General features: G+C 42.4%; 1 protein-coding gene across 1 annotated transcript in view; it reads left to right on the top strand.

The window, feature by feature from the left end:
- The first annotated feature begins 2,894 nt into the window (after window positions 1-2,894).
- The window catches only part of COL6A5 (collagen type VI alpha 5 chain), a 93,147-nt gene continuing 85,170 nt past the window's right edge, over window positions 2,895-10,871 (top strand). The window contains exons 1-3 of the mRNA XM_080818735.1: window positions 2,895-2,984; window positions 4,383-4,976; window positions 9,652-10,284. Of these exons, the coding sequence (XP_080674861.1) occupies window positions 2,918-2,984; window positions 4,383-4,976; window positions 9,652-10,284 (1,294 nt within the window). The 5' untranslated portion in view covers window positions 2,895-2,917. The remainder of the gene's footprint in view (window positions 2,985-4,382; window positions 4,977-9,651; window positions 10,285-10,871) is intronic.

Below are 10,871 nucleotides of genomic sequence, written 5' to 3'. Positions count from 1 at the left end.
CAACAAACGGTGCTAGGACAACTGAATATCTACATAAATAAGAGTAGAATTCAATTCCTACCTCATACCACCTACAAAAATAATTCAAAATGGACTAAAGACTGAAATGTAAAAGCTAAAACTATAAAACTCTTAAAAGAAAACATCAGAGTAAATAATCATGAGGTAATGGTGATTTAGCTATGACACCAAAAGCCCTAGTAACAAAAGAAAAAATAGATAAATTGGAGTTAATCAAATTTAAAGTTAGTTGTGTCTTAAAGACAGCCTTAAGAAAAAGGTTACAACCCACAGAGTAGGAGGAGCCTACTTGCAAATTATATATCTGATAATCATCTAACATCCAGTATATATAATAATCATCTAACATCCAGTATATATAATGAGCTCTTATTACACACTAAAAAAAAGATAAATAACCCAGTTAAAAATGGGTCAAGTGTTCAATAGGTATTTCTCTAAGGAAGGTATACAAATTACCAATAAGTAAATGAAAAGATGTTCAATGTCATTCATTCTTAGGGGAATGCAAATCAAAACCATAGTAAGATACCCATTTATACCCACTAGAATAAAAGAAGACAGAAAATAAAAATTGTTGGTGAGAATGTAAAGAAGTTGGAACTTTTATTCATTGCTGGTGGGAATGCAAAATGATGCAACCACTTAGGAAAACAATTTGGCAGTTTCTCAAAATGTTAAACATAAAATTACCATATGACCAAAAATTCCACTCCCGGGAGTCTACTCAAAGTATTTCCTTAAGAAATGAAAACATGTATCCACACAAAAATTTGTACACAAATGTTCATAGCAGCAGTATTCATAATAGTAGAAACAACTCAAGTGTCCATCAACAGAATAGATTTTTTAAAAGATTTTTATGTATTTATTTCACACAGAGAGACAAGTAGGCAGAGAGGCAGGCAGAGAGAAAGGGGGAAGCAGGCTCCCCGCAGAGCAGAGAGCCCGATGTGCGGTTTGATCCCAGGACCCTGAGATCATGACCTGAGCTGAAGGCAGAGGCTTAACCCACTGAGCCAACCAGGTGCCCCCAGAATAGATTTTTTAAAATGTATATCCATACAACAGAATTTTAGCCATAAAAAAGAATGAAGCACTAGTACATGTCACAACATAGAAAAATCTTGAAAATATATTAATGAATAATTCCAAACACAAAAGGCCATATGTTATATGATTCCATTTATAGTAATGTCCAGAATAGGCAAATCAATAGAGAAGAAAAAAAAATCAGTGTTCACCAGGGTCAGTGGGAAAAGGAGGTTGGGGATTAACAACTAACTGGTATGGGTTTTCTTTTGGGGGGGGGGGGTCATGAAAATGTTCCAGAATTAATGATAATAGATATAAATTCTGTGACATACTAAAAAATGTTGAGCACTTTAAAGGGGGTAAATCTTATAGTATGCAAATTATATCTCAATACTAAAATTAATGAATAAGTAAAATATATGGTATATTAGAATATGATGAATATAGATTTAAAAGACATTGTTGCCATGATTCAGCCACTAACTACTGGGGAGCCTTGTTAGTGGCCATCCTTAGCAAAATAAGGGTTTAGCCTCAATGATCTATGGGGTCCCTTCCAAATCTAGATTCCAATGATTCTCTCAACCTTCCTTAATAATCAACAACTTCGGGGGCGCCTGGGTGGCTCAGCGGCTTAAAGCCTCTGCCTTCGGCTCAGGTCATGATCTCAGGGTCCTGGGATCGAGCCCCATATCGGGCTCTCTGCTTAGCAGGGAGCCCGCTTCTCCCTCTCTCTCTCTGCCTGCCTCTCTGCCTACTGTGATCTCTGTCTGTCAAATAAATAAATAAGATCTTTTAAAAAATAATAGTCAAAAATTTCAAAAGAAGTGTTGCGGAAAAAAAAAAAAGGAATTGCTGGAAAAGTCAATTCTAGAAAAAAACCAAGCCCTTATACTTTTGGTATCTGACTTAAGGCAGCTTTATTTTTGCGTATTGGTCATTTGATCTCTTTTCCTCTTTATAAGGAACAACTCTGAATCGATGGAATTTCTAAAGGCTGTAATGTCCCCTGAAGATTTCTGATTGATTGTGAGCTGCATGGAGAGAAATGCTGAGCTTAAGTAATTTGTAAAACTGAGTATCTCTGTAAATGTGGGAACGGATTTCACAAGCATTTCATGAAGAAAGAGACGTGGGTAGCTTTGGCTTTTTTGAGCCAAGGTGTAAACATACACAACAGTCATTATTGACATAAAAATAGAAGGTTAAGGGAGTGCCAGGTGGCTCAATAGTGAAGCCTGACTCTGGTTTCAACCCAGGTCATGATGTCATGGGTCATGGGATGGAGCCCCACATTGGGCTTCATGCTCAGCGGGGAGTCTGCTTGAGGATTCTCTCCCTCTGCAGCCCCCTCAATCTCACTCTCTCTAAAATAAATAGATAAATCTAAAAAAAGAGTAAAGAATATGTGATTTGTGAGGACACAGACTTCGTATGAGACCTATGTACGGTGGTGAAGAGCTTGGGCTCTGCAGTCGCCTTGTCTGGGTTGGGATCCTGGATCTACCACTTCCCAAGCCACTCTGCGCTGTTTCCTCAGATGTCACATAGCCACAGTATTTGTCCCTCCCTGTAGGACAGTTGTGAAGATTAAATTAGACAATACTCATAAAGCACTGAGAAAAGTATCTAAGCCATGGTGAGGACTCAGCAAATGTTAGCATTCTCTGTTTGCAGTAAATACTCCAAATGCTTAATGAGCGTTTATAAACACACCAGGCATTACTTGACAGACACTTGTGTTGTGAATTGCGTTCTAACCCAGGTTCTCCAGTCGTTATGTCTTGTTATACAGTGAGATTTTTTCATATTGTAAATAACTTTTTTTACAGAATACAAGCAAGAAGACTTCATTAACAAAATGAAAATCCTGCTAATCACATTCATCTTAATCCTTTGGACTGAAACATTGGCAGATCATAGTCCAGGTACTGGTATATTTTATGTTTATTATCATTTAAGAACATAAACATTTTTATGGCTTAACTGACTCTCATTTTAATACACAGAAACAAAGGATTTATTTATTTACCAAAAAAATCAAAGCAGACAGCATTGAATTATAGTTGGAGGCACACTGTCAAGCAAACAATCTCTCCAAGATGACAGAGAGCCAAGGGCAAAAGCATGAATTATGCTACACTTGGCTAGAAGAACTTTAATTATTCATTGATTTGCTTAGTTCCCAGTGTTCTGTCTCTTTGTGAATAGAGTCGATCCATTTGTTTTGGAGGTCAGTCTGCATCCTAGGATTCCCTGACAAACTTCTGAGTTACTTGGAAAGAGGGAGCAATCATTAGGCATTTACTAGCACATCCCTGATTTCCAGCGTGGAGGGGGCTGACTACTACAGTAGATCCTGGTGGCGTCTGCCTTGGGCCCAGACCCTCTATCAGGCTGGTACCCCTCTTACCACCCTTGCCCTGGGCCCAGCTGCTGTGAATATTGCCTGTGACAGCTCACAGACAGGGCCCGCTTTCTCAGGAGAATCGCTCTCCGCTCTCCGAGAGTCAGATAATGCAGGAGATTGTGCCCATAGCCTTCCGCTCCTTTCCTGCAGTGCCTGGGGATGGTCTGTAGCCAGTGACTGGCCGAGAGAAGAGTATAAAAAACCCTGAGAGACTATGGACTCTGAAAAACAACCTGAGGGTTTTGAAGGGGCGGGGGGTGGGAGGTTGGGGGAACCAGGTGGTGGGTATTAGGGAGGGCACGGATTGCATGGAGCACTGGGTGTGGTGAAAAAAACAATGAATACTGTTACGCTGAAAATAAATAAAAAATTAAAAAAAAAAACAAACAGCCCTCTTGCCTCAGAGAGCGACATGCTCTGGAATCCTCTCAGATCAGGCAAATACGGGGCTTTGCTCCTCTCCTACTTCCCTTAGCCTGCTTCCCCTCAGTGAAGCCCTCATCCCCGAAGTCCCTATCTCAGATCTGCTTCTAAACTCTCCAACCCAAGACACCTGATTAGCTGATATGGTTTCTAAAAGTTACTCTTAATCCACAGACTACTTGGGGGCTTTCTTGTTTATTCTTTAGTATATTATCGGAGTTTGGGGTTCCCCAGCCAAAGAAAGAAAAAAAAATGTCTCTGGGATAGAGTTGAGAAAGAAAAACATTATTCCTTCACTTTACAAAAGTCCTCGTTTAATATTTTCACAAAAACCAGTCTCGTTTCTTCTGTGTGACCTCCAGAAGACACTTCCCTTGGGATGCTGAATTAGTCTTAACCTAAGACACAGTCTCAAATGAGTATTGTGGTCTCAAATGTAAAGGCTGAACAATCAATCACCTAGTTTAGGTTTGTTGTCATTTTATTCTGATAGAGCCTGGCCCCGAGTATGCAGACGTGGTGTTTCTGGTGGACAGCTCAGATCACCTGGGAACGAAGTCCTTCCCCTTTGTGAAAACGTTCATGAACAAGATGATCAGCAGTCTGCCCATAGAGGCCCACAAGTACCGCGTGGCCCTGGCCCAGTACAGCGACCAGTTCCACAACGAGTTCCAGCTGAGCACCTTCAGGAGCAGGAACCCCATGCTGAACCACCTCAAGAAGAACTTCGGCTTCATGGGCGGCTCCCTGCGCATCGGCCAGGCGCTCCGGGAGGCGCGCAGGACCTACTTCTCCGCGCAGGCCGGCGGGAGGGACAAGAAGCAGTTTCCCCCGATTCTGGTGGTCCTGGCTTCCGCGGAGTCCGAGGATGACGTGGAAGAGGCCTCCAAAGCCCTGCGGGAAGACGGGGTGAGAATCGTGTCCGTGGGGCTGCAGGGTGCTTCCGAGGAGCAGCTGAAGGCCATGGCCACGGCTCAGTTTCATTTCAACCTCCGGTCGGTCAGGGACCTTGGCGCGTTTTCCCAAAACATGACGCAGATCATCAAGGAAGCCACCCAGTACAGGGATGGAGCTGCCGATATTCAAGGTGAGGAAGGCCTGCGTCCCAGGCAGGGGGCTCTGTGCATTCCGCCCTCATCTCCTGTAGCTCCCGTTCTGGTTTCCGTGACTGGCCACACTGAAGTCCTGGATATTTCTACACATCCCTGTCAACTCCACCTGCCGTGTCTGCTTGTGCCTTTTCTCTGACGCATTCCCTTGCACTCCTTCGTCTTCTTATATCTTGGATGACTCCTGACATCATTTAAATCTGAGCCCTATAGTCCTATCCTGTTGGAAGGCTTTCCTTTCACATTTCTTTTTTGTGTGTCACAGTTCCCTGTGCATGCATGAGGCCAGAAGCACCTCCGAGAGTGAAGGATGTCTCATTTCTGTGTCTGTCCCCTCCACCAATGAACTGGTGGCACGTTGAGGGCAGAAGTGGACATGTAGGTCTATCGCTATATTCTTCAGGTCTACACAGTGCCTGACAATGAACTAGCATTCTCTTTCTTAGTGAGCAAATAAATGGAAGTCTTATAGATAAAGAAAGAAGTTCCAGGTCTGTTCTCTGGCCCTCACAGGCCTGGCTTGGTGTGAGGCCCTTGCTGAATGCCCGGTAAATGCCTGTCAGCTAATACAGGGAGATACTTAAGGAGAAGGGTAACTTTGAAATGAGAGCAGGCAGAGAAGAGTATACCCTTGGGTGTACAACAGAGCCACAAGCGGGCTGCCATCTGGAGCCCTCCACCTGCTGTGTTGGCTTAGCCCCTCCTGCCCTGTTTCTTCCTCCTTCCAGGTAAAATCTCTTTAATGAGTGTCAGGATCTACTAACACCAGGACTTTGACTCATTCCCCCTCTCAGTTATGCAATCATCTTGTGCTTACATTTTCCATGTCTAAGATACACCCCCCCCACATACAAATTTTAACATTTTTGATATTAGGATGTGTCTTGGCAGTAATGCTATTTTTTTTAAATTTCTAGGAGCTGCCATTAAATAATAGTATATACTTGAAAGTTGAAGAAATACTTGAAATATTTGAGTGAAGAAATATTGGAAATATTTCTGACAAGCTTATGGTATGACAGGGACCCATGCATAGCTCAGATTAAACTGACTCAGCACCCTTTCCTGTGTAACTTACCACCTTAGCTATCGCATTCCTCCCAACATAAAATTTCCTCCAACTTCTTTCCTGAGAGCCCCCAAGAGTTTCTACTGTGGCAGCAAGACCCTCCCTCAAAGGCTCCATCATCTGTGTTGATACCTGTTGTGTACACAGCTACTTGAGAGCAGTGCCTTACCTCAGTCACTGCAGCTGGCTTCCCTTGGGGACTGCTGTTTCTCAGCTTTATCTCTAAGCAGCCACACATCAGAACCACCAGGTGCTACATCCATCTTCCCGTCAGCCCCTGGAAATCCCTGTATTTCATACAGAAATGCAAAAGACCTCCTCATCTGCTTTCATTCTTTTTTTTTTTTTCTGCTTTCATTCTTGATCCCTTAGGCCAAAAGGAGGAAAACTTATGACCTCATGCCTTGCAGTGTCTCACGTGAAAAATGCTTTATTTGTGTTTTAAGTGAGTGCTCCATGAAGACCTCAAAACAGAAGACTCTTGAGTACAAATGGTTTACTTGGCAGGTGATTGGAGACAGCATTAGGAAGGAATGGGTAAACTGAGATTGGAAGCCACCCATGTGGTGTTGATGGGCAGGCTTCAGAACAGGCCAGAGTACAGCCCCAGGGGAGCACTCAGTAAAGGTCCCAGACTCATGAAAGGCTCCCACCATTCTCTCCAGAGTAAGGTAGAAAGAGTTCCTGGCAAAATGGATTTTGCTGCCTGCCTCTGCACTCAGTTGGTCATGATGGGCCATTCTGAGCAAGTACTATCTAGTTCTAAGACTCAAGGAAGCCACCTGGTGTGATACAAAGTGCTCTGAACACAAGGTCAGAAGACCCAGACACTGCCACTAGCTGGTTGTGTGAACTTGGGGAATTGATGTCATCTCTCTGAGCCTGGCATCAGCATCCCCATTTGTAAGTCATGGGAACTAAGATGACCTTGAAACTTCCTTTCTGCCCCATCATTACTGATTCCATGACTATAGCTACAGCCTAATTCTGTAATAGGACCAGTTCAGGCCTTAATAACAAATAGATTCTCTGAATAATAGCAAATTTATTTCCCTTGTAACATTCTAGCGCCAGTGGTCAAAGTGACCAGCTGTCTCTCCTCTAGTCAGATACTTGGGTTGGTGGTGGCTCTTCTGTCTTCAACGTGTGACTTCCAAGGTGCTCTGGGGATTGTTATACAGCTGGTGGGTGGGAAAAAAGATGAAATATCACCCACGGGAGAGTTTTATAGGATAAGCTTGGAAGAGACACACATTTTTTTGCTCACACTTCATTATCAAGATCTTAGTCCCATGGCCACCCCTAACTGCAAGTGAGGTGGGGAAGTCAGGTCTAGCTCTATGCCCAAGAAGAAGAAGTGGGTTTTAGTGAGTATTTACGAGGTTCTACCACAGTTAGGGTCACTCCTGAGACACCAGGGAATCCCTTTTCTTCCACTCTCCTGATCTCTCACTCCTGCCACCTTGGAAAAATAGCAAGTTTTTATGATTTATGTTCTTCTTTCAGACAGGAAACCCTTCTGTAACCATCCACTCTGGGGACCTGGGAGATCTTCCAGGTGGCTGCTTAGTCTGTGCTCTTCAGGACTGTAGGGTTTTACCACCTTCTTAGAAGGTTCTGTGTGTTGATTGTGCTTCTCTCCTAATTAACTTCACATCAATATGATACAACAAGGTTTTGCTTGATGGGACACTATCCTCGCCTTTAGAGGTTAAGGGTAAGAACTTCAGACTCTGTAAGGTCTAGATTCAGACTCTAGATTGGCTGTTAATGGCCTTAAATAAGTTACTTAACCTCTGAGCTTTCGTTTCCTTACCTATAATGTGAGGATAATAGCGTCTACTTTGATATGTGTGAGATGGCTTGTATGGCATTTGGCACACAGTTTACTATTATTCATAGTAATAGCTATTTGCAAATAAATACTAACCCAATTAGGTCATGCCAGGAGTTGGTTTTAGCTAACTGTGTGGAGTACAGAGTGCATTGGTAGATTTATGAGAATTATCTTTAATTTGAGTTCTCACTAGGCACCAGGTACTGGAGGGATAGCGATAAGACAAATCTTCTGGTTTCTAGAGTTCACAATCCTAGCGGGTAGCTCTTGGCAAGATTGAACTTATCTCTTGGCTATGAGTTCCACAGATATAGTTCTTCTACCTGTGCCTAGAATAGGCTTTTTCTATGCATATGGTGTTCTGTTCCCTGGATTCCAGATTTTTACAACCAACTGCATACCTGGCATCTTCAGTAATATCCCAAACTTAACGTGACTGAAATGGAACTCTTGAATCCCTCTTGCAACTTGTTCTTTCTACTGTCTTCCCTGTCTTGGAAAAAAAGATACCACCAATATCCACTCAGTTGTTCATGCCAAAAAGCTAGTTCTCACCACTTCTTTTTTGTCTTTTAACACTAGCATCCAATTTATCGTCAAATCCCTCTCTGTTCTACCTTTAATTCATGTATCAAAACTATACTGTTGTTTCCTCCTAACTGCTATTATCCTTGTCCAAGAAACATGATCCCTTTCCTGGATTAGGGCAATTGTTTATTAATGGCTATCCCTGAATTTTTTTTTTATCTCTGCTCAACAACTGGGTTGATGTTTTAAAGATTTAAATAAGATCATGTGACTCTCATATGACTTGGACGCTGCTTCTTTCTGGCCTCATCCGTCATTGTTCCCCTCACTCACTATCACCAGCCACTCTGGTCTTTTTTCTTGTTCCCACCTCCTCCTGTTCCTTCTGCCAGAACTCCTCTTCTGGCAGGAATAGGAGTATGTAGCTGAATCCTTCTCTTTGTATCTCAGCCCCAGTGCAAGCCTCTTAAAGAGTACTCCCCTGACTTTTTTTTTTTTTTTTTATCTCAAGTAAGTCAGTCCTTCTCCCACATCCCCAGAAGAGTAACTCAGTTGACTTACTTGTTTCAGTTCCTTGTGAGCACTGAAATAATATAATCTAGTTATCTGTCCTCCCCCTAGAACGTGAGCTTCCTGAGGTCAGAGATATTTCTGTTAATCCATCCCCGCCTAGCACTTGAGAGGGGTGGTAGAGATGGTGGTCGTGGTTATGGTGGTGGTCATGGTGATGGTGGTGGTTGGTAATTGTTGTTGCTGGTAGTAGAGGTAGAGGTAGAGATGGTGGTGGTGGAGGTATAGGTGGTGGTTGGTTGTTGATGGTTGGGGTGATAGTAGAAGTGGATATAGGGGCATTGGTAGGTGGCGATGGTGGTGGAGGTGAGAGTGGTAGCAGTTAGTGGTGGTTGGTGGTGGGGTGGTCATACTGGTAGTGATGGGGGTCATGAATATCATGATGGCACTGATGGTGGGGAGTGATAGAAAAGTTGGTAAGAAGCATTTTTCAGAGAGAAGGAACATTATTGCAAAGACTCTGAAGTCAGTGACCTTGTAAGTCTTGTTCAGAATTTTTATCTGTTGTTTATTAAAAGAAAACAACGCTAACTACATCTGTCATGACCACCTCTGTTCTCACTAATGCCTTTTGACAATCGGTAAAGTGCCTTTCTCACTCTGGGCCAGTAGTTTACACTAATCTTTGTACTTTTTTCTCTCTCCATAGTCTCCTTCCCAGTGGCCTGTCAGAAAGATTCATTAGCTGATCTCGTGTTCCTAGTAGATGAATCAGTTGGCACCAGACAAAATTTAAGGAACCTGCAGAATTTCCTGAGGAACATTACTGCCTCCATGGATGTGAGTTACAACTGCACACGCCTTGGACTTATGAGTTACAGTGATAGAGCCAAGACTATTTCCTTTCTAAATTCAAGCACAACCCAGTATGAGTTTCAGGAGCAAATCCAAAAGCTTTCTGTCCAGGCTGGGAAATCCAATGCTGGGGCTGCCATTGAGAAGATGAGGCTAGAAGCCTTCTCAGAGTCAAGTGGCAGCAGAAGGGCACAGGGAGTGCCTCAGATCGCAGTCTTTGTCACTCACAGACCATCGACTGATGAGGTGCGCGACGTGGCGATACAACTTCGGCTGCAGGATGTGACTGTGTTTGGCATGAATATTCAAGGAGCTAGTGACGTCCAGTTAGAAGAAATAGTGTCTTACCCTCCGAGGCAAATGGTTTCCAAGCTCGAGTCCTATGCAGACTTGGAAGCTTACAGTAAAAACTTCCAGAAAAAACTCCAGAATGAAATTTGGTCCCAAATTTCTACTCGTGCTGAGGGAATGGACCTTGACAAAACTGGTATGTTTTTTTAAAAAATACTTTTCTTATTGTAAAAGTAATATGAGTTGTGGCCTAGAGTAGGGGCAAGAGTGAGGACTGACTGTAATTGCCTGAGAGAACTTCAGTAGTTAGGGAAATATTCTAAGACTAAATTTGGTTCTGGTTGCAAAACTTCACAAATTTACTAAAAATCATCAAATGATTACAAAGGGTAAATTTTTTAGTGTGTAAATTGTACCTCAATAAAATGTAAAGAAGTAATATGTGTTCATTATAAAAAAGTTTAACAATATGATGAACATGAAGAAAAGAAAATCATTTGTAATCCTATCTTTCAGATAAAACCATTTTTAACATTTATTTCTCATGTCATTTGGTTTCTTCTCTTTCCCAATTATGTACATACACTGGCACACACACATATTTTTAATTTATTTTTATTTATTTATTTACTTTGGATGGGGAGGGGCAGAGGGCAGTCACTAACTAGCCACATGTGGCTATTCAGCACTTGAAATGTGGCTAGTGTAACCAAAAATCTGGATTTTATTTAATTTTTCTGAACTTTAATTTTAATTCAGTTTAGTTTTGATAGCCACATGTAG

The sequence above is a fragment of the Martes martes genome (genome assembly GCF_963455335.1).
Source record: "Martes martes genome assembly, chromosome: 1".
NCBI lineage: Eukaryota > Metazoa > Chordata > Mammalia > Carnivora > Mustelidae > Martes > Martes martes.
This window is presented reverse-complemented; position numbering and strand designations above follow the sequence as displayed.